Genomic DNA, 24,059 nt, shown 5'->3' on the forward strand with positions numbered 1-24,059 from the left:
TAAATGCAGGAAAATGAAAAGAATTTTGGTTGGGGATTGTGTAGAGAAAGGAGAGAAAGGAGTAACCTTTGCCCTCTGTGTCATTTCTTCAGGTGAAATCAACATTCTCTCACATACCAAATTGTTGTTTGCTCCCATCTGTTTCTTCTATTTTCATGAGTATTCTGATTTACATTTTAAAAGTGTAGGTTTCTGGAACATCAAAGTTACCTGGTGGTAAAATGTTTCATTATATCCAACAGAAAACTTCATTGGAATGATTGCGATTCCTTTCTTCTTCCAGTAGTTCTGTTTGTTAAATTCCTCTGCAGCTTGTCGCCTCTTGTAATAATCCGATTTTTCTAAACATTCTTCCCAACACACAACCAGATTTCTGGGATCAATCTCTTCTTTGTAGGGAGTTTCAGTCACATTTTTGTACATGTTCATCTCTCTGACCTTTAATGGAAACACATAACATATTGTTTGTTGTTCCAACTAATTAATAAACAATTTAAATCTTGATGAAAATCTCTATGCTAGTTACTGCATATGTGTGGTTGCTATAGTTTTGTGTCTTGAAGTAATATCTGACATATGGCATCTTCAAGGTGAACCTATTACAACACTCTCAGAGTCAAGGCTGAGCAGGGACCTGAACCTTGCTCTCCCAGAAGACTAGCTATATCCCGAAACATCAGAGTCCACCAACATATGCCTTTTCTGTATTTACCTCATCATGTGGCAAGTAAAGATAATCTGCCACAGCCGCTATCCAGGTCTCAGCAGAAAGACCTGCCTGTGCAAATCCAAATCCTCGAAGTGACGTGTTTGAGTGCAGATTAGTTTTGCAGGCCCGTCCACGGCATCGGAAGTTTTGAATGTCATATGCATTAGGACATTTTAGCAAAACATATTCAATAACCTAAAATACAGGAACAGGCAATTACCCTCGTATTTACTTGAGTCTAATGCACCATTGAATCTAATGCGCACCTCAATTTCCAAAACCCTGAAACCAAAAAAAGTATTTGCTTGTGAATTTGGCTAAAAAAAGGTGGACATTACAGTTGCTGCCTGCTTAAGATTCCTTCTTTCAAAGAAGTGTTAGAGCACCAAAGCCTCTAGTGATGGAAAAGAAAACCTCGAGGTGCATCAATGCTGTAGAATGAATCCACTTTAACTGCCTTGGTTCAATGCTATGGAATCGTGGAGGCAATAGTTTTACAAGGCCTTGAGCCTTCTCTGCCAAAGAATGCTGATGTCTCACCAAACTACAAATATTGCTAGCATTGAGCCATGGCAATTAAATGAGAGATGCCATCCCTCAAGCAGGAGCTCCAGGTGCAGTTCTTGAAGCAGCTTACCCTTTGGCATTGGTTCAGCACTAAGATTACTGTATGACACAAATCTAATGTGAACCCTAAGTTTGGAGAAGTCATTTAGCCAAAAAAGGTGAGCATTACATTTGAGTAAATACAGTCATTTGTCAATCATTCTGTGCCTTACTGAATCAGCAAAACAAAACAAAACAAAACAAAATAGGAAAGTATGTGAATGGTGTGTCCAGATAATAATAATAATAATAATAATAATAATAATAATAATAATAATAATACTTATTATTATTAAAAGGTTTGGATCATTGATGTCGCCATCCCAGGTGACAGTCGCATTGACGAAAAACAACAGGAAAAACTCAGCCGCTATCAGGACCTCAAGATTGAACTTCAAAGACTCTGATAGAAACCAGTGCAGGTGGTCCCGGTGGTGATGGGCACATTGGGTGCCGTGCCAAAAGATCTCAGCTGGCATTTGGAAACAATAGACATTGACAAAATCACGATCTGCCAACTGCAAAAGGCCACCCTGCTGGGATCTGCGCGCATCATCCAAAAATACATCACGCAGTCCTAGACACTTGGGAAGTGTTCGACTTGTGATTTTGTGATATGAAATCCAGCATATCTATCTTGTTTGCTGTGTCATAATAAAATAATAATAATAATAATACTTTATTTATACCCAGTTCCACCCCCCGAAGGACTCAGGGCGGCTTACACTGGAACAAGCCCAAAACAGTATTGCATCAATAAAAATAGTAACACAATAAAATCACATCTTACAAAAGTTAAAATAACTTAAAACATAGACAGTAATCCCAATAAATAGCCTAGCACCATAGGCCATGGGCCATTTTAAGGGGAAATGGAAACCTGAAAGTGCATATTCTTCAGTGACTAGGGATGGGAGCAACTAAAGGTAATAGAGTGCATGCAGTGGCCAAGGCTTAGGTTAAGCTCATGGACAATTAATTATCAGTTACGAGAAGGCCCTTGTGAACATCCACGTTTTCAGATTCTTCCAGGACATAAGACATAAGCCCCTCCAGGTGACCTATTTCTTTTCTCACAAGGTGGCAGCCAGGAGCACTCCCAAACTCCCACCCTACAGCAGCTTCATATCAGATGTCGTTTGAGGTTAATGTCTGCATTGGCACTTGTTTTTACTTATTCCACTGACTACCGAGAAGGGATTGGGAACCTACAGATATTGTGGGGACAAATTAGCCACGGGGATGATGAGAGATACTATCCAGCAACATCTAGGAGGATATAGGAACTTCAATGTGGCCATAAGAGAACAAAATATCTATACTGAGATTATGTTTCCGCAATTTATGGGGCCTATCAAGCCTAACTCAACCAGGCATGAGAAAATATCATATATTTATCTACACTTCCTCAGCCCTGCAGGCTCAGTGCAGCCATCCTAATCCACAAAGGAATTCTCTTGTACATACCTTGGAAATCTTCAGGGACTATTAACAGCTGATGCAGATACTGCTGAGGTAGGAAGACCAGTGGTCAGACCACAAGAACCTCTTCACATGGCCCAGGGGGGTTGTGCCGTTGCGCTGGCAGTCACCGGAGAAAGGGAAGGTGCATGGGGTGCCTCGTGGTGTCCTGTGTGCCTTCCCTCCTTCTCACATTATATGGTGGGGATGGGACAGGGCGTGTTGGCACCCTGTCCCTGCCCCCATCATATGGGAGAAAGGGTGTCAATGCACATTGCCCCACCACCCTTTTCCTGGAAAACACTTTCCTCCCCATGGTAGAGGAGGAAGCGCCTTCTGACGCTTCCCCTCCACTTCAGGAGGAATGTGGACAGGGCCTGCCGAGCGTGACCTGTTTGCTCCGTCTTTTCCAAAATGATAAAGACAAGGGGTTTTAAGGGTTTTAGTCTGAGGTTGCAATCCAATAACATCTGGGGTCACATTTTATGTACACCTGATTTAAGGGCTTGCACAAACATTACATATGAAGAAATGCCAAAACCTGTCAAAATTATACAGTGGTTCTTAAAGTATCCAATCCGTACATGATTATAGCATCAACCATTAAAACAAATAAATTACTCTTCTATAATGTAGTAAAAAGGAAACACACTTTCATGCCACTTTCAAGCAAAAAACTTACCAATTCAGATTCATCCAGTGTACAACCACCATTTACATAGAACTCCAGATCAACAGCTTTAATTTTACCATCAGTCATGAATCCCACCTAAAAATACATTAGCACATTGTACTCATGAGGCACAGTCATTTCATCCTCTTCTATTCCCTCTATTACAGGATTCAAGAGATTAACAATGGGATGAAAAATATTTTTCTGTGGCATTCCTTGTCCAACGGCATATTATATCAGCTTGCCGCAAAACTTTTAACAATAGTCAAAGTTGAATCTTTTGGTGTCTCATATCACAAAAATAGTGTTTTTTCAAAAGAATAAAAAGAAAGAGGAGGAATGTGGAATTTGCTATTATATCAAATCACGATAAGCATATGGTTGTTAAGCTCTTGGCAGGACAATTTCATAGGAAGCTTCTGTGTGTGCTGGTGTTGTACCCCAGAGCAGGAACCCCTCTGACCTTAGACACCACACTAGTTGAGTATAATCAGCAAGCAGTTTATTGAAGAATATATGAATGCCAAGCAATACAAATGTAGCAAACAGCATAATCCAAAATGGTAACTTCAATAGATAACACTTAGTCCATGAATTTCCAGGTACAAGAATAAAACACAAAGAACAAAGTTGCAAAATCCACAAGAACAAGGCATCATTATACCCCAATACTCAGAACAGGAACTTGGCAAAACAGGAACCATGAAACTAAAAATCCACTTGAAAGCAAGACTGTCATGAGAATTCAATGTTGACCCAACTGACATAAAATCATTCCCTTGTCTCTTATAAAGCCCTTCCTGTTTCATGCAAAGAAAAGAACACATTCAGTTTCAGTTTCCCACCAGATAAAGATTTATTTTCCCTCCCCCCCGCCCCCCCGCAAGATGAGCTGACTTTCGACAGACCTCTGAACTCTGCCTTTGTTTATAGAAGTCTTGTCTTCTATCTTCAAGCTCATTAAGTTCTGCACCTGACAAATCATCCTCAAAAGATTCTCAGGAAAAGCCTGCTGAGGGCTTGCCTCAGGAATTTGGCCTTGAACCTTCTTGAATGGGATGTCAGGAAAACCATCATTCCCATTACCATCAGACACAGACCCAGAAACCCCATCATACCCATTGACATCAGACACTATCACAAGTATCACAGGCTGAACTACAACAGCCGGTCCTTCCCAATGGACACTTGCCATATGTGGGAGAAGACTGTCTTACAGACATCTCCTTGCCAAACTAAGAAGGGCATTAAACATTAAAACAAGAACATGGGGGATGGGGGTAGCTGTTTCCATTCTGGAAAAATGTCTGGAGACTGCATTTGATCTTGTACAGTTTACTAACAGAAACAGTGCATAATGACTCTTGTCCATGCATAATTATTACTTGGGGAACAAATTCACCCTTTTGGGGAAATAATATAAAGAAAGAAAAATGCAGTAGACACATGCAAATTCTAGCTTGCCATTGGTCCACATAGAGAAGATTTTCATGTAAATAAAACAGGAATTGTTGGAATAAGTACTACTTACTTTGTATTTTCCCCAAAGAGGATGTCGACCTCCAGTTATTCGCATGTCATCATCTCGCTCCAGGATAAAACGGACAGGACAGCCAGTTCTAAAGCAAAACAAAGGTTTCAAGATAAGCTGCTATGAAAACAAAGTGTAACTGCAAATTGGATATCCTTGAGTTACAAAATATGAATGTTCTGTCTTAGGGTGCATGAGACATTGCCAAGCACTGCTCAGGTGAAGAACACAATGGCTCTCCCTCCCATTCCAGCTACAAAGACATGCTGGAGTTGAATCTTTTATCAATCTTGGTGATGGATGAGAATCCTTCTTGGCATGTCGGGCCAGTTTGATACCCTTTGTTTCAGGTTGGTTGAGGGGGACAATAAAGAAGGACAGCACTTACTTATGGGCAGCTACTGCTGCAGCTGCTACAAAATATGATGTTTTTAATCCTTTGCCTCCAAAAGCTCCTCCCACTCGTCTTGTGTGGCACGTGATCCTATTGGCTGGAACATCTAACACTGAAGCCACCAATTCCTAGAAAAGGGATTTGGCATGGTTTTTAGATACAGTAGAGTCTCACTTATCCAACATAAACGGGCCGGCAGAATGTTGGATAAGCGAATATGTTGAATAATAAGGAGGCATTAAGGAAAAGCCTATTAAACATCAAATTAGCTTATGATTTTACAAATTAAGCACCAAAACATCATGTTATACAACAAATTTGACAGAAAAAGTGGTTCAATACACAGTAATGCTATGTAGTAATTACTGTATTTATGAATTTAGCACCAAAATATCACAATATATTGAAAACACTGACTACAAAAATGTGTTGGATAATCCAGAATGTTGGATAAGCGAGTGTTGGATAAGTGAGATACTACTGTATTATACAAACACAAAATTTTCTTTGAAAAGAAAAACGGTAGTCAAGACTTGGCAGTAGAGTCTGTTAAATGAAATGAGATTGGAAACAAATGACAAAAGCTCTTTGTGACTCTGGCTACAAATACAAGTGGGTCTTCTTTTTCAAAATAGTGATATACACCAAAGGAGATAGCCAGATAGCTAATATAAATCAAAGATTAATCCAAATTTGTAACGACCTAACCACTTCATCACATTGAAGCTGGGAAGTGTAGAGTTCAGTCTGACTCAGTGTTGGCGTGAAACGGATGATTTCCTGTATCTTCATTACACTGCTAAATGTATCAGTAGCACCCAGTATGCTTTCAGTATATTTGCCATCATACTTTAATCACTAGGCACTGCTCCCCCTTCCCCGTTCTTGGTGGGGGAAAAACTCTTTAAAAATGTCAGCTGTTACGTGTCTTCAGTTCTGGAAGCAAGGAAGGAGGGAGGGAAGGATGGAAAGCGGCGATGCTCTCTCTCTCTCTCTCTCTCTCTCTCTCTCTCTCTCTCTCTCTCTCTCGGCTGCCCCACAGAGAAATCTGTGGACCTTGAAAAACTATAACTCCCATGACTGCATAGTATGGAGCTATGGTATTAAAAGTAAGGTCCAGCTTCATTCATTCTATAGTGTAAATGCACCAAGAGAAGGATATGGACCTTGGGAAATTATAACTCCCAGAAGGACTCCATCACATGGAGCCATGACATTTAAAATGGGGTGCAAGGGCATTCATTCCATATTGTAAATGCACCGAGAAAAGGGTATGGACCTTGGAAAACTATGACTCCCAGGACTGCACAGCATTGAGACATGGTATAATGATGATAATGATGATGATGATGGCATTTAAAATGCGTCCTGATTGCATTTATTCTCCAGTGCTGATGCGTCCAGAGAAGGGTATGGACCTTGAGAAACTATACCTCCTGGGACTACATAGTATAGAGATATGATATTTAAAGTGGGGTCCAGGAGCATTCATTCCATACTGTAAATGCACCAAGAGAAGGGTATGAATTTTGGGAAACTATAACTCCCAGGACTGCACAGCATTTAGACATGGCATGATAATGATGATGAAGATGATGATGGCATTTAAAATGCATCCTGATTGCATTTATTCTCCAGTGCAGATGTTTCCAGAGAAGGGTATGGACCTTGAGAAACTATAATTCCTAGGACCACATAGTATGGAGATATGATATTTAAAGTGGGGTCCAGGAGCATTCATTCCATACTGTAAATGCACCAAGAGAAGGGTATGAATCTTGGGAAACTATAACTCCCAGGACTGCACAGCATGGAGACATGGCATAATAATAATACAGTAGAGTCTCACTTATCCAAGCCTTGCTTATCCAAGCTTATGGATTATCCAAGCCATTATTGTAGTCAATGTTTTCAATATATCATGATATTTTGGTGCTAAATTCATAAATACAGTAATTACAACATAAAATTACTGTGTATTGAACTACTTTTTCTGTCAAATTTGTTATATAACATGATGTTTTGACGCTTAATTTGTAAAATCATAACCTAATTTGATGTTTAATAGGCTTTTTCTTAATTATCCAAGATATTCGCTTATCCAAGCTTCTGCCAGCCCGTTTAGCTTGGATAAGTGAGACTCTACTGTCATCATCATCATCATCATCATCCTTCTCTCCCGTCTTTCCCATTCAACACAAGGCATGGACACATCACGGAAGGAAGAGAAGGGAAGGAAAGGATCTGGAAAGGCTATTTTTAAAAAAGAAATTGTTCTGGCAAAGTAAAAACCCGGTGAGCAAAAGATAATGCTTTCCCTAACAAGGGTACTTTTGGCTCCTCCCACTATCTCCCCTCCTACAAATTGGGGAAACGTTTCATTTTAAACCTGGGAGCAACAAATGCCATCACATTAGGGAATTGGCCATTCATCCAGACCATTCCTCCAAAATCCACACCACCTCCTGAAATGTTTTGAAAGAATGCTGGCCCCCACACTGAAAACATGCAAAGAATGCTCTATCCTATACTTGAAGCCAAACTAATGTGATGGGAACAGAGGTTTCTGGGATTCTAAGTGTAGCACTCAGTGGAATTTTGTAAATGTGATGAAGTGGTAAGTGTTAAACTCTCAGGAAAAGATAACATGGTGGCTTTAGCAGGCCAACAGAGGAATGCCAGATAATAGCTGTGAGATATATTGTGGTACAAGTCAACACAAGATAACAGCAACTTCAAACATAACACCTCTGAAGTTTATGTCTTAAAACTTCACAGGAAGTTCTGCTGTGACAGCAGCAGAATAGAAACTGCAACCTCATATTATTTTACTATATAATATTTGAAGATTGGAAAGTTAAACTAAAAATATGTTTAACAGCAATGATTCTCAACCTGGGGATCATGGATACTAATGTTAAGTGTTTATTATTACTATATATTAGAATCTTTTCTGGAGTGTGATATTTAATTAACTGATGTTTACATAGTTACAAGTGACACATAGAGATTTATTTGAACATTCCAAAGAGGAGGGAATTATTCTCTCAATTTCAGTCTCACACTCTAGTGAAATTTACCCTACAAAAAATGAAGCAAAACATGTCAAACATAGGCTGATCAGAAGCTGAATAGTCGACGGCTATAATTTTTCTGGAGTCTTTCATACTCCACAATTTTAGTATTATCATGGTCACAGTATCTTGGTTTGTAGATGGAGTTTTTTGTCATTAGTTTTAAGTCTTTGTTAACTGATTGTATGTCTTGTGTGCTTATTTTCATTTTGTATCATGTTGTTGTTGTTGTTGTTATACGGTTTTAACTTGTTGTATGCTTTCATTTGTGTTGGAAACTGCCCTAAGTCCCTTGAGGAGAAAGGGTGGTATATAAATAAAGTGTTGTTGTCGTCGTCATCATCATCATCATCATCATCATCATCATCATCATTTCACTTTAGATGCCAACTTGTGATAGGCAATTAGGGAAGGTCTTTTCAATTTTCTGATAGTTAGCTCCTTTGGTTTCTGGATGCAGCCATGGCAGAGTAGGATTATATCACTAGGCCTTTTCACACATGCTTATTTTTGGCGACCACAACAGGTGTTTAGCAGTTTTGCCATGGAGCCTGCTGACTCCCATCACAGTCCAGGGAAGTTCTTCCTGGGCGGCTCTATGGCAAAATTGCTAAACACCTATTGCTGCCACCAAAAAATAGCGGGTGGTGAAAGACAAGAGGCATCCCGTCTTTCCATAGAGATCCACGGGTCGAGCTGCCTGCCTGACACTTTCCCCCATGTGATGTGGTAGGGGGAAAGCCGGGACGGTGTGGGGCATGGGGCAACAGGTCCCTTGGGCAGGTGCCGCCACAATTGCAGTGATCCACGGCAATCCGCAGCAATTCTGGTGGCAAGTGTGAGGAGGTCCTAGAACTGTATAAAGTGGAATCATAGTACCAGAAATGCGGACACTAGTCCCTTTCATCAGATAAATGATAGAGACTATGTCTTTGGCTACTTCATCTTTAACAGTCTACGATTTTTGGACTCTAGTAATTCTAATACTACTATGTAAATCGAACATCTGATATTATATTTTGATTTTTTTTAACCTTAATGTTTTGTAACTGTTTTAACAGCAATTGGTCATGATTAATCTTGTCATTGTTTGAATTATTTTCACAACATCCAACTTTAACACTTCCAAAAAAATTATTCAATGATTCCTGCTGAAACCATGGCACATCTTTTCCATACTGAGAGTCAAAGTTTTGGGTCACCTCACCTGTGCATTTGAAGCATCCTGTGTAGAAACATACAGATCCATCTCCTTATCCTCTTTTCTTGGAATGACAAATATACTATTTGTTTCTAAGTAAAAATGTTCTTGGCCTCCAACATGAATTTCACCTGTCCAAAAATTACAGATGATAATACTGCATTTATTTTATCAATGTCTTGATAGTTTAATGAACATAAACTATATATAGGAAACTACATTTAGGACATACAAGAACAATCCAAATTCAGCAATAGACACTTCTTTGAGAAAGGAAAGATTTATATAGCAAGGGTTTTTTTTTTGTCTGAGGTACAATAATATCCAATGCTATGCTTTTCATCCAAAGGAATTTTTCTGGTGTGTATTAAAGAAACTCTTCAGTGCTACATCTGAGTGACATGTGAATCATTTCATGAATCCACCTTGAAGTAGGATTGCATCCAGGGTTGGCAGTGGCTTACCTTCCAGGATTTTGTCAACTGTCTCAAAGGCGTCTTCAACATTTCCCTTTTCTATTTTCTTTTCTTTTGACAGGAATGAATTATGCTCTATTGCCTCCTATAAAAGAGGGGAAAAGAAGAACATATATAAAAGATGGTACTGTTCCATTATGCAAGCGAAGGCCACAAGGGGAATCTAGAGAGAGAAGAATAGTCCATTTTACGGGGGTGGGGAATGGGTTGATGCAGGAAAACCATTTCCTCCTGTTTTCCTGTTATTCACCTCACCCATATCCCCTCCATGGAAACAACCCTCATTTATGACATTGGAAGTTGGGAGGAGGAATAATCAGCAAAAATGGGGGAAATGGTTTTCCTCCTTCAACTGCCCTCCTGTAAAATAGGCTATCTTTCTCTCTCTCTCTGGCGTCCCTTTGTGGCTTCCACTGGGATAATGGAACAGTACCTAGACAGCTGCCATGACCACTTTCGATCTTTGAAATATGTTGACATTCTTTCCCACTATATCGTCAATGAGCTGATTGCCTAACATGAGCTGGACAATATGCTCTTTTCTTGTCCATTGAATGCCAAATTCCGTAAAGTGTATAAAGCATGAGCAGAATTTTTAAAAGTTACTTTGTTGAAATGAAATTCCTACTGGCTATGAGTTAATGTGACAGTTGGCTTACTTGTTCAAGGATGTAACTTTTTCATGCTCTTAAAGTAAGGTTTAAGCGGGGACAAGGGTAAGTGAAACTAGTGGCTTGTCCATAGTAAATTTTAAATTTGGATTTTGTTAATGGCATTAACGTCACAGCTCTCAGCTTCCATCTTCTCGCGGATGACCAGCGCTTTTTGCGTAAAAAGGGTCAGTTTTAAAATAGAGCTTTCATCTGAACCCTGTAGAAGGATGTGCAATTTCTCCTTATTCTCTAAATGAGTATGGTTCTCCAGCAGAGGCTCTAAATAGAAAGATCGAATCCTGTTGTAATAGGGGCATTTTAAGAAAAAGTGTTCTGAGTCCTCCACTTCTGCATCTGCCTCACGGCACCCACAGGTTCTCTTCGTATAGGGAGTTGCTATTAGAAGCTGGTAGTTTGTCTTGCTTCTCTTCCCTCATTTTCATTCTTTTCCTTCATTAATACATTTTAAGATCTACAATCTAAGTTGCACCCCCCAAATTGTAACCCTTAAAATAAACATAACCACTCCTTTTCTTTAGGTCTTCCTAAGAATGTTATCTCTATACATTTTTAAGAGAAGAGATTTATTTGCTACATGCCTGCAAGTTTTATTGTTGAGTTATCTGCAGCAAAATCTATATTTTCGCCGCCCACCAAACCTGACTTCAATTTATAGATTAGATCAATGTATACATGAGTATGTATTGTGGGCAGTAGACATGAAACACTTTCAGACCACATCGTTTTGTATTGGGAGTTCTACCAATAAGTGTATTAAAGAGCAGACGTCTCCTTTAGCTTTTCTCATCAAGTTTTCTGCTCTGGTGCTAAATATTCCATTTTCTTGTGCTTGAGATGTGATTTTGCACATAGCTGTAGAGAAATTTTCCCTCTATTGGAGGGGAGGAAAAGGGGCAATGGAAACAAACAAGAGATCACAACAGTTTCCTTGTATGGAAGTGTTAGCACTTTTCTAGAAGGAGGGCAGTTAGGACTGAAAGACAGCAGATTTCTAAAACGCTATGCATAATTTATGGAGGCTTGATAGGGACATGTTTTGGTTCTCCTTTTAATAGGTGAATTCAAACTCATCTGCAAAAAGTAATCAGCAATATAGCACCAGCAATAAAAAACCTTAGTTAATTTTGGAACCACAGCCACAAGATATAGTGGTGGCTACAGGCTGGGATGTCTACAAAAATGAATTGGGCACATTTATTGAGTTCATGATTACTAAGTATAGCGGGTACGTGGAATCAGTTGCTGGGAAGGCCAACCACAGTGGAGGCCTGTTGCTTTCACGTCTTATTGGAGGGCTTTTCAGTTAAATGAACAGAATCTGGCTGGTCACTATCAGGAAAAGCATGCCAGGCTAGATATGCCCTGGTTCTGAACTTGAAAAGTTCATCTTATTTCCACCACTGGTTACAAAAGAAACACCACAAATCTTCACAAACACACACTGGTTTTTACCTCAATGGTCAGAATCAGTTCTAGATCTTGATACTCTATCTTCACTTTGCTTCTGGCATTCTTTGCACATTCATAGGTTTCTGCAACTATACCACAGATAATGTCTCCGATGTAGATTACCTACATGAGAACCAACCAACATGAATCTGAGCGGCTTTATTATTAGACGTCATGGTAACAGCTGATGCCAGAAGAGAGTCCCTCCTGGGCACACAGAAGACTGGTCGACTTGGAAGGCACTGAACAGACTGCGCTCGGGCACCACAAGATGCAGAGCCAACCTTAAGAAATGGGGCTACAAAGTGGAGTCCATGGCATTTGAGACCACTTATTACAATGCAGTCTGAGTCCTGCCACATGCACAATGGAAGACCTTCTTATAGCAGCACCAGGGGAACTCCAAGTGGCCAGCTACTGGTCAAAGGACATTCAGTATAATGCCAAGATTTTTTTAACTTTGTGTTTTCAAATACAGTACAACTTGTACCCTCGGTTCGCTTCTGACACGATAAATACATAACAGCATGGTTTTGAGGCAGCCCAGTCAACATTATCCTATGATTATTTTAAAATTGTGTTTTGAAATTTTCTTGGAACTCTTCTTGGAATGTCTCTGGTGCATTCTACAATGAAAAGATCAGCAGAGGTTGGGTAATGATAGCTTACAATGCATGAGGGCTATGATAAACATGCCAGGAGAGAAGAATTGTACCATACACAAAGTGAAGAGATATTATACACATCATTCAGGGTACTCATTTAAGTAGTATAGATTAATGATATATAAGGATACTAATTTCTAGGTGTTTGCTATAATTTAGAGAATGCCACAGAAAGAATTTTGATCAGTTGATCTGTCTGTTGCCCAAGTTAGGGGCAATTTTGAGACCTCTTCTGCCTTCCCTTGTTCACAGTTCTTGCTCTTTAAACCCGATTTGGACTGGGCTTAGAGTGGTTCTGAACCTGTGGGTCCCCAGGTGTTTTGGCCTACAACTCCCAGAAATCCCAACCAGTTTACCAGCTGTTAGGATTTCTGGGAGTTGAAGGCCAAAACATTTGGAGACCCACAGTTTGAGAACCACTGACTTAGAAGAACTCTCCTCTGTGAAGCAGTGGACATGGTGGAAACTGACTCATACAGTGTTAAACATTCCTTCAACATTTCTCAGCAAACACCTTCAGTGATGGTAGCAGCTACGACTGGTAATTCCTTCTATGGAACGGGTTACCTTGTTCCTCCCAAACATTGAGTTCTGCTGGTTTAACTGAATTTTTTAAAACAGAATAATCATGAACATAAACCTTTGACAGAGAAAAAAAGTGGATTTAGGATACAATTCCATACTCTTCTATCTGAATTCAGTGGGGGATTTTTTTGCGAGTTGAACAGAAAACCTAAATGAAGATGTACCTCATCTTCAGCAAACACTTTCTCATCTGCATCACCATTTTCTCCTGGAATATCACAAGCCATTACCACAGCAACTACCCCTGGCTCTTCCAAAGCATTTGATGTATCAATGGATCTGAAAAAGTTAAGGGCATTAAAAAGGGTGTATTCTAAGGGTAAGATGAATTTGTGAATAGATGTGTCTACCTATGATTTAAAATGAAAATGATAAAAATAAAAGTAAACTCTCCTCCCTAGGTAATGGATGGGAATGATTAGATGAAATGCATAGTCCTGCAATTAGAAATAAGTATTTTTTTAAACCCCCAAAATATTTAAGCCTATTTTTTTTGTATTTTGCCCAGATTAAAAATGAAGGAAACTTAACCAAGGGTGAAATTTCAAATCATGAAAAGGGTACCTCCCTGGTGCTATGATATAACATCATTCTTTTGCCATTAGATTATTTCCTTTTTAAATCTTCATCCAAATGAGCAAACAGCCAATTCAGAAATTTAACCCACCCAAATTGGTTTATCTCCAATTCATTTTTAAAAAGCTGACTTTCATCCTGGTTTACAATCCCATTCGGCCATTGCGATCATGTGAGGGGGCCCTTCGCTTGATCCCACCTCCGTCCCAAGTGTGCATGAGAGAGAGGACCTTCTTTGTGGTCACTCTGGCTCTCTGAAACACCCTCCTTATTGAAGTGAGAACAGCCCCTTCCCTCCCCTCCTTAAAAAAATATCTTAAAATTCATCTATGCTCCATAACTGATGGAGGAGCAGATGAATATTCAAAAAACAAACAAACACACACACACACACACACCCTCTTGACTGTTTTCTTACTAAGGAATAACATACTGTAGGGCCACTTCATACCTACATGCTATATCTCTAGATTCCATCTGAACAGTACTTGGTTATTACACTTTAGGAGGCCCAAACATTATCTCTCCCATAGAGCTTATTTTATAAGCGCTTTTAATTATGATCTGTATTTTATTATTTTATCATGTTATGTTTTTATGTATGTATATTTGCTTCTGTTTTTATTATTGTTTACAACATCGAATGTTTGCCTTTTGTATGTGTAAATCACCCTGAGTCCCTTTGGGGAGATAGGTAGGGTGAGAAATAAAATAATAATAATAATAATAATAATAATAATTATTATTATTATTATTATTATCTATATATTTTTATTGTTTTCTGTTAAACTAATATGAGGTTAAAATGGCAAACTAATAGGACAACATTAAACATGTAGACAGCATGAAATTAAACAAGTTGTCAGGTTTCAAAATTTACAATAAGGGTGTTCACACTACAAAACTGTCACTTTGATGACATTTTGACTGCCGTAGCTCCAACTATCTTATCACTGCCACCAAATGTGAGGACTTACAGTCATCCCTCTTGCTATGGATCCATGTGTGAGGGCCTTCTAGATATCCTTGTGGTTCTGGTGTGACACTTTATTTTAATAGTATCATTTCTGGGCACCACTGTCTTTGAATCAATACTGCCATCACAGGCATGCTGATAGCACTATTGTAGTGGTCCCAGAAGGACATGTATATAATGTATCAAACACAAGTTCAATATACAGCTAAAGATTACTTGTTTACAGAATTTCAAGATTTAGTTATTAATGTTAACTTAGGCCCCCTACACACAGCTGAATTAAATCCCACATTTTCTGATTTGAGCTGTGATATATGGCATTGTGGACTCAGATAACCCAGTTCAAAGCAGATATTGTGAAATTTTCTGCCTTGATATTCTGGGTTACATGGCTGTGTGGAAGGGCCCTTGTTTAACACATCATAATCCAAACTGATTCTAACACCGCACTGATTCTTTCATGTTTTTCTCACAATCCTAACTGAACCTAAGTGTTTTGAATCTAATTGATTTTTATCCTTAATTGACTTTCTTCACCCCTTGCACTATCACCTTTCTATAAACTGTAAGGCTCCATCCACACTGCCATAGAATGCAATTTCAAACAGCTTTGAATGAGATTTTCCTGCTTCTTACAGGGGGGTTGGACTGGATGGCCTGTGAGGTCTCTTCCAAATCTACGATTCTATGATTCTGTGACTAAGTCTAACTGATACATATTTCTCAGCTGACTCATTGGCGTTCACTTTCACCTTTTAAACATCTCTGTCACCCTGTTCCCAGTCCACACTTCCATACAGAAGTCTTATGGACCAGATGCACTAAATAAACTCACCTGGCACTCCCAAATTGCATTGTAATCTCATTTAAAACAAATGGAGTTGCTGCTTTTAAAAAAATCTACATCACATTTGGAGCCTTCTCACCATTGAATCAAAAACACCAAAGAACAAGAAAAATATGTTCTGAAATTCTTCAAAATTGTCCCTCCACAGCTGCACTTTTCTTGCAAAAGTCCCTTTTAAATACTCACAGTATCTTTGCATGAGCTCGTGTGCTGGTGACCACAGCCATATAGAGCTGTCCATCTGCTGGAGCAATATCATCAACATAGACCGCTTCACCGGTGGTATGTTTAATACCAGACTCGTGCATGATGGGACGCCCAACTGGGTCCTGAGGAAGCTGATGAGGGTTTACATCCTGTGACACAGTAGGAAGTCAATCAGTCCAGGCATTTCCATTTTCATAGGCACAATTGATAAGGACACAAGGCAAGACATTTTCAGTAATAGTCCTCTAGTATTGACCATTGTTTTGTAAATACTTTGATGCACCTTAAAAACCATTCTACATCACTGGGAGTTGGAATTAGAATGACAATAGCTGCTATGGATCAAGACATTGATTTCAAACCATCACATGATGAAAAGAAACTTACCAAATTTCATATCAGTTTAATCTTCCATTCCTACCTCATTATTTAAGCATCCATTTCTATTTCCTTCCATTACACTGATACAATCAGAAATGTACATACTTTTGCACTTACTCTGACTCTCATGTGCTCATAGTTTGTATGCAATTCTATATTACATGACTCAGAATAGGTAAATATAAGTCCTGTTGGACATTTAGAAAAGAACTGGTTTTTAATTTCCAAAGGCTACCATCCTAAAATATTGGATTCACATTTTAAAATTAGGACTCATAAATGTAACATAATTCAAAAGGTACTAATGTAAATGCCAATAAAGATAGCCAACATTATTCTTACTTGTGGGCCAAATGCTAGGAAACAAACTCCACTGACCTGGTATATTTGCATTCCTTGCGGTGGCTTCTCTTGGAACTCGCTTAAAGCACTCATGTATTCCTTTGGCAAGTCAGGATATTGGAAGGGATACTGAAAGAAGATAATTTAAGAACTCATTCTTATTTTACCAACATTTATATTACATCAACATTTCATATAACATTTTTAGCACTGACTTTTGTGAGGAACAGTCACATGTCTCAAGCCAGAATGGCCTCCTTCATATGTGCACACTACATTATAGTTTAGCATTATGAGAACAAGTCTAAGCTTTCTACATTGACTTGCAGCTTCTCCCGTTCCTCAACTTCTGAGGTGCTCAGAAACTTTAACTTCTGATTTAGATGAGCTATAGTTTGGATGTTGTTTGAACTTTTCATTATAGATTATTTAAGCTAGAGTAAGCGAATGGAAGGCAGCTCCATAAATTGTGTCTGAGGTTGGTTTGCTTCCATTAGTTATAGGTAAGATAAACCAAGGTTTCTTTGGAAGAGGGCGGCACAGCAAGTTATCTAAAACAGAAGTGGGAACATCAATATCCTCCTTCCTGCCACACTACAGGAAGAGGGGAGTTGGAACCCTATAAGCCCAGGGAAAAGCCATTTAATTCTTGAGATACTGAAATATGGTTTAGCATGGCCTTCCCCAATTTGGTGCCCTCTAGATGATTTGGGCTACAGTTAACTCCCATAAATCCTGGCAAATGGACAAGCTGGTTTGGGCTGATGGGAGCTCTGGAGGATATTTTTTTATTTTTTTCCCAATAGTCGGAATGTTATTATTATCTTGAACACAAAATAACTTCTCATTCAGCAGCATCTCTCAGCCTTCTCACCAGAAGCAAGTGAATATTCACAATTTATCAAGTTCTCCAGGTCTCTATAGCTATAGAACACAGATCCCCGGAGGATTTAGGATGGACAGTTTCCAGTTCCATAAATTGACAAAGGAAGGTCATGAAGTGAACATGTATCAAGAAGGGTACCATTCTCCTTACCATCATCTTTAAACTGTGCAGCACTTCCAAGTAAAACCTGAAGAAGAAGCTGACAAGCAGGGAGCGCCGATATTCCACTTTCCCGCCTGGTGCCGAAGGAGACACAACAACTTCTTCAAGAATTAGCCTGCAAGCTTCATCAAGGAACTGGTCATTCCAATTTCTGGGGAGATTTTGGATATTTCAAAAGACACATAATTTAGCATTGTAGATAAAGGTAAGGTGGATGAGATAGGAATAAGCTTTTCCAAATGGATGTGCTGGAATCATGCCATCTGGCCTAAGGATGCCTTGTTGCTACAGACACACTCTATGGACTTCACCCAGAAAACTTCAGAGCAATTGAAGGGAGATGTTGACAAGCTGGGATGTGTCCAGAGGAGGGCGACTAAAATGACCAAGGGTCTGGAGAACAAGCCCCATGAGGAGCAGCTTAAAGAGCTGTGCATGTTTAGCCTGCAGAAGAGAAGGCTGAGAGGAGACATGATAGCCATGTATAAATATGTGAGGGGAAGTCATAGGCAGGAGGGAGCAAGCTTGTTTTCTGCTGCCCTGCAGACTAGACGCGGAATAATGGCTTTAAACTACAGGAAAGGAGATTCCGCCTGAACATCAGGAAGAACTTCCTCACTATGAGAGCTGTTCGGCAGTAGAACTCTCTGCCCCAGATTGTGGTGGAGGCTCCTTCTTTGGAGGCTTTTAAACAGAGGCTGGATGCCCATCTGTCAGGGGTGCTTTGAATGTGAATTTCCTACTTCTTGGCAGAAAGGGGCTGGACTGGATGGCTTGTGAGGTCTCTTCTAACTCTATGATTCTATGGATGTTGTTCTTCTCTGTGGCAAACCTGAACATCTCCCAGTGAAGTTGTCCATTAACATTAACCCTTATCTTGGCCTGACCAGAACTGGGACTTTGCTTGACAACGCCTTGCCCTAATGGAACCAGCTTTGTCTTAATGAAAATTAATGTTTCCATACCTTCCTTTGAGTTTCAGGCAGGAATTTCTTGCACTCACAGTTGTATCACTAATGCCTCCATAAAAAATAGCCAGGTCTTCAATGACATCAGTGCCTGGCTGGAAGAGGACCTTCATGGAAGAATTTGTCACTGACAAGGCATTTTTCCGACGCTCAGCCTGTCGGAAGGCTGAGATAAATTCATCCTGGCAGAGGAAAAAAGAAAATGTTTTTATTTCATAGGAGAACTGTGTTGCTGGTTTCCTTTTCTGCCAAAAAAGCAGCACAGCCTAGTGCTAGTCTACCCTTTTCCAGTCTAGAAGGTGTTTCTAGTTGGAGACACTGAAGTCCATTGCTAGTTCACACTTGCTTTTTGGAAGCATGACCCTGGATATAGCATGAAGGCAAAGGAGCTAGTTATGTATACTTTCTAATGGTTAATATCAAAAATAGTTCCTTGTTAGACAAAGGATTTGAAAGAGGAGAGAACTCCTAAGTTTTGAATAATAGTCTTGCAGAAGATGCAGGAGGAATGACAGATGTAATAAATGCTGTATTTCATCATTTGCAGCTAGCACAACAAGGTACCAGTTGCAAAATTTTCTGCTATACAACCATCCAAAGAATAGGATATTCATTCTTGTTTTGCATCATTACCCATTGGTGAGAGATGACAAATACATGCCTATATGAGATTTGAAAATAGCTGAGAGCCAAAAGTAGTCAGAAGCATATTGTTGTTCTATTTGATGGCAAAAGAAGAAGAAACAGAAGAACATCCAATGAAATCCAAAGAAAAATTGGAGGTATGTCTGACAATGCTAAACAAAGGCTATCAGTAAAGAAGCCCAATGCTTTTTGACTTGTGTATTTTCCCAAGACCTCTTTTGAAACTGTAGATTTTATAATTTTCTATAGCCCATCAGGAAAGCCTTGGTAGCATAAAAGGTTTTTTTTTTAAAAAACAACAACACATTTTTAAAAAAACTAATTTAAAAAACCATCTTTTGAGCATCTTCAGACGCTCCAGCTTCTTCTGTTTCTGTCTTTGATTTCCTCTGGGTTTCTGTGAGAAGAATATTGAGATTGTCTTTTACTATTGGTTCTCTTTATTTTCTCCCTATTCAGTGTTGTGACATATTGGTAACATAATATTGTTATATATATTCATTTATTACGGTCAATGACCAGCACTAAAAAAGGAACAAACGTCAGAATAGGAACATATACATTTAGGTATTACGAAACACTGTCAAAAGCAAAGTTAAAAAGCAGTACTGAATATGATAGTTACTTTGTCAGCTATCACTACTGTCTTGGAACATTGCTGACTATTCTTTTTGCGATTTTATAAGAAGATATGATATAATATTGTTGTTAACTACAAACTATTACTGCTATTTGAACTATCTGTATTTTTTATGGATTTTATTTTTTAAAGTAAAAAGGGAAATTGAGCTCTATGTACTGATATACAATCATTTGTTGTTTTTAATTTATTTAAAAAGCCTAACATGTTTCAGCCTCTCTCAAAAATGACCTTCCTGAAGGGCCACACTAAATACAAATAAAGGCAGAAGCCACATTTATGGTTTGGCATCCATTAATTTAATTGTTCATGGTTTTGCCACCACCCCAACCCGAGCTTGAATTGCCAACCCCTCGATCAGCAAGATTTTCTATAGTTGGTGGCTTAATCCCAATTGTAGTGAATCACTCTTCCATGTCATCCCAAGAGGAAGAAATAAACATTAATCATCACACAGAGTTTTGTCTCCTTTTAAAAAACATTTGATTCTTCTATGTACTTATCAGTTCTCTCTTTTGAATGTTAACAGTTGCAAGTCATGCAGGGAGGCGGCTATCTAAGCTTAGCATCAAGGTATAAATGTAATAAACAAGCGAAGATGGAGATAAATAAACACAATGAGCTACAACGCCGCCATCACTCGTATCTGCAACTCCCTTAAAATTATGTATCTCTAAACAATGTATATGTGACCCAATCTCCCGTGGATAACACTTCTGCTTGGAGATATTATTGCCTATTTCCAAGGCTTGCATGGTTGGTTTTCATGTTAACAATTTTGATACAAGACTTTTGGACATCAAATCATATCATAACAAAGAAAGCATATTGTGGTTTGCTTAGAGAGAAGAAGAGAAGAGAAACACACACACACACACACTTACTTCCTTTGAGAATGGAATAAAAACAGAAACAATGACCTCCATTGGGGAGAGATCTGCCTCTGGCACTTTTGTGAGGAATTCATCATTCAGTGGAATCTGTCGTGTTCCATCTGAAAGGAAAAATTATGTGCTTAGGGCATGTGTTTTTACTGATCCAGCTTTTTAATCTCCACCATCAAAGAAAAAAAATGTAGCAGAAGACAACTCAATAAATCTCTGTCAATGTTAACTCATTATTTGGACAATACTATCACAAATCTAATAATTTTATTTTGCAAACATTATCAGTCCATCTAATACAGGAATATATACAAGGTTGAGGAGCAATGCCATTTACCTATTGATGCTAGATTGAGAACAGCATTCCCAGCTGCCAGAACAGGGTTCAGATCCCAGACCGATCCCCTGCTTACAATGTGTCCTCCTAAAGACTGACAAAGAAAGATACTGGGTTGTTGTATGTCTTTCGGGCTGTGTGGCCATGTTCCAGAAGCATTCTCTCCTGACATTTCGCCCACATCTATGGCAGGCATCCTCAGAGGTTGTGAGGTATGGAGAAAACTAAGCAAAGAGGTTAATATATTTATTATATTTATTATACTTAGTTTTCTCCATACCTCACAACCTCTGAGGATGCCTGCCATAGATGTGGGCGAAACGTCAGGAGAGAATGCTTCTGGAACATGGCCACACAGCCCGAAAGACATACAACAACCCTGTGATCCCGGCCATGAAAGCCTTCGACAACACAAGAAAGATACTTATTTACAGCATATCCATCTTATCACAGAGCCAAACAAGTTTAAAGATTTCTAGATCTTCAAATTAGTGTATATCTCATCAAATAAATGACACCGATTTGTTCAACAATAAGACTGTTCCCCATCTTCCCCCTTCTTTCTCTCCTCCCCCTTTTATTGTTTATTTGAGTTATTTTCTTCTTCTTATACAATATAAATCGTACTTGACCAAAAAACAATAAGTTTGAGCACAGTCATTTGTACAAGGGATAGGAAAAACGGTGTGTAAAAGGATATGAATTGAAACTGGTGTGTCACAAGTGACCTGATCACACCCTAGACAAGAGTTACAACAAACATTTAGTCAAACCAGACTCAGCAGTATCTCTCCAATCCAGATTCTTCTGTTTTTTGGGGGAAAAAATTATGTTCCCCAGTACAACATACCTAAATGTTTTATGAAGCATTCCTGCACATTTTATCATTCTGGCATGTTATAATCTATAGCAGTGGTTCCCAATCTTTTTTTGACCAGGGACCGCTCTCCAACATGAGTACCAAAAGGGTTACGAATAACTTTTGGCCAGCTTTAGATTTGGTTTGGTTATTTGGGGTGCTGATTCAGAAAATGGAATTGAATAGACCACATCAGCTCTAGTTTCTGATACAGAACATATGCCATCCAGTAGTTGCCATCTGCTCACCCACAGGAAACCATATTTAATAATCTAGAGCTGGGAAAAATAATAATGTGTAACACCTACAGCCAAACTCCTGATCTGTTCTCCAGCCAGAGTCCTCAGCTGCTTCAAGAGTGTCCGGTATATCTTTGTCTTCTCCGCTGGGAGTTCGGGGACAAGGCTCAATAGGATGTCTCTCAGCTGAGCCAAGTGGGTGGCTGCACCAATTACGATGCCTGGAATCAAAGACTTTTAGTTGACAAACAGCACATCTGGCATTTTTTGGTCAGTCTGAACATGCAAACACAGATGGAGTTGGAAAAACTATTTGTTAATAGAAAGAGGAGTTAATGAACTAACAGCACAATCTTACATAGATCAGCTCAGACCAGTGGTTCTCAACCTATGGGTCCCCAGGTGTTTTGGCTTACAACTCCCAGAAATCCCAGCCAGTTTACCAGCAGTTAGGATTTCTGGGAGTTGAAGGCCAAAACATCTGGGGATCCATAGGTTGAGAACCACTGGCTTAGACATATGTTCAACTCAGTTTAGTGAAACATATTCTCCAATAAATGTGTATAAGATTACAACTTAAGTCAGAAAGCATGCATATACATAATATGCAAAGAAATATGCAAAATTATGTATGCTAAATAACAAATATGAAAAAGATACCTAGTGCATATAGGCATGTGATGTGTTTATGTACAATCTAGCCAGAAGGGGTTAAAGCTAAGCCCTGTTTAACACAACAACTGATATAGTGTGTGATTTGAATGAATAATGGATGCATCCAGATAAGGCTTTTACTATGGAATCACACTCTTATTCATGGAACCTTACAACAGATGACTCCCTTAATTGCAGTCCACTGTTTCATCCAATTAATTTCTCACCAAAAAAAAGCAATGAAAGGGAAAAAAGATGGAATATATGCCCAATGCCTTTATCTTTAAACACTAAAAGCCCTATGTCTAGAAAGCACTCTTAATGTGGTTAATATCAGGGTTTTTCATTTGTGAGTTCTTCCTTTTACAGGGGTGTTTACTTGGTGCACCTGTACAGTGGTTTTATCATTTTAGTTCATTCTTCATCATAATTGATTAACGGTTGAAGAATTAAAATATAGCTTCCAAGTAGCTTCCAAGGGTACATTGGTGGCATACCGTTTTCTCCCATGGTGACAACATGCAACTCTGGAATCCTGACCGGGTGAAGGAGAACGGGATACCAAATGCCCAGAAGTTTCTTATCAATTCCTAATGGGGACAAAATTAGAATGAGACATCAGAAAAGAAAAAAACAAGGTATTCTCTACAGATGTATTCTCTTTAAATTTGGGCTGCACTGACCGTAAAATGGAGTCTAGGTGATTTCTGCTAAAAAGTAGACACATAATTGTTTGTATGTGTATAAATCCAATCCTCTGTATCAGCTGCAATACCTGTACTTTTTGTGGTGCAACTTGTATTTAAAAGTAAAAAGCTATCACATTTTTCAAAAATGGGTTTTTTAAAAAAATAGAGCAACTGTTATCCACAACTCATCCACATTTTCTTGAAATTAGTTTCCTACCACTTTGTCACTTTTACTTGTTTAAGCCCATGCTTACATTGCAATCATACAT

General features: G+C 39.0%; 1 protein-coding gene across 3 annotated transcripts in view; it reads right to left on the reverse strand.

Moving 5' to 3' along the window:
• Positions 1-24,059, reverse strand: part of LOC100565879 (aldehyde oxidase 2) — a 59,163-nt gene that overhangs the window by 17,724 nt on the left and 17,380 nt on the right. For 2 of the 3 annotated variants that reach the window (XM_062960457.1, XM_062960476.1), the window contains 17 exons: positions 23,599-23,691; positions 22,517-22,668; positions 21,350-21,443; positions 21,013-21,122; positions 18,841-19,025; positions 17,864-18,026; positions 16,864-16,956; positions 16,084-16,253; positions 13,663-13,777; positions 12,252-12,371; positions 10,114-10,210; positions 9,656-9,780; positions 5,369-5,502; positions 4,981-5,068; positions 3,459-3,545; positions 713-904; positions 211-438 (listed from right to left, as the gene is read on the reverse strand). In XM_062960457.1, coding sequence (XP_062816527.1) covers positions 211-438; positions 713-904; positions 3,459-3,545; positions 4,981-5,068; positions 5,369-5,502; positions 9,656-9,780; positions 10,114-10,210; positions 12,252-12,371; positions 13,663-13,777; positions 16,084-16,253; positions 16,864-16,956; positions 17,864-18,026; positions 18,841-19,025; positions 21,013-21,122; positions 21,350-21,443; positions 22,517-22,668; positions 23,599-23,691 — 2,246 coding nt within the window. The remainder of the gene's footprint in view (positions 1-210; positions 439-712; positions 905-3,458; positions 3,546-4,980; positions 5,069-5,368; positions 5,503-9,655; positions 9,781-10,113; positions 10,211-12,251; positions 12,372-13,662; positions 13,778-16,083; positions 16,254-16,863; positions 16,957-17,863; positions 18,027-18,840; positions 19,026-21,012; positions 21,123-21,349; positions 21,444-22,516; positions 22,669-23,598; positions 23,692-24,059) is intronic. The other variant, XM_062960467.1, reaches the window with a different exon arrangement.

Source organism: Anolis carolinensis, chromosome 1 (genome assembly GCF_035594765.1).
Source record: "Anolis carolinensis isolate JA03-04 chromosome 1, rAnoCar3.1.pri, whole genome shotgun sequence".
Classification (NCBI taxonomy): Eukaryota; Metazoa; Chordata; class Lepidosauria; order Squamata; family Dactyloidae; genus Anolis; species Anolis carolinensis.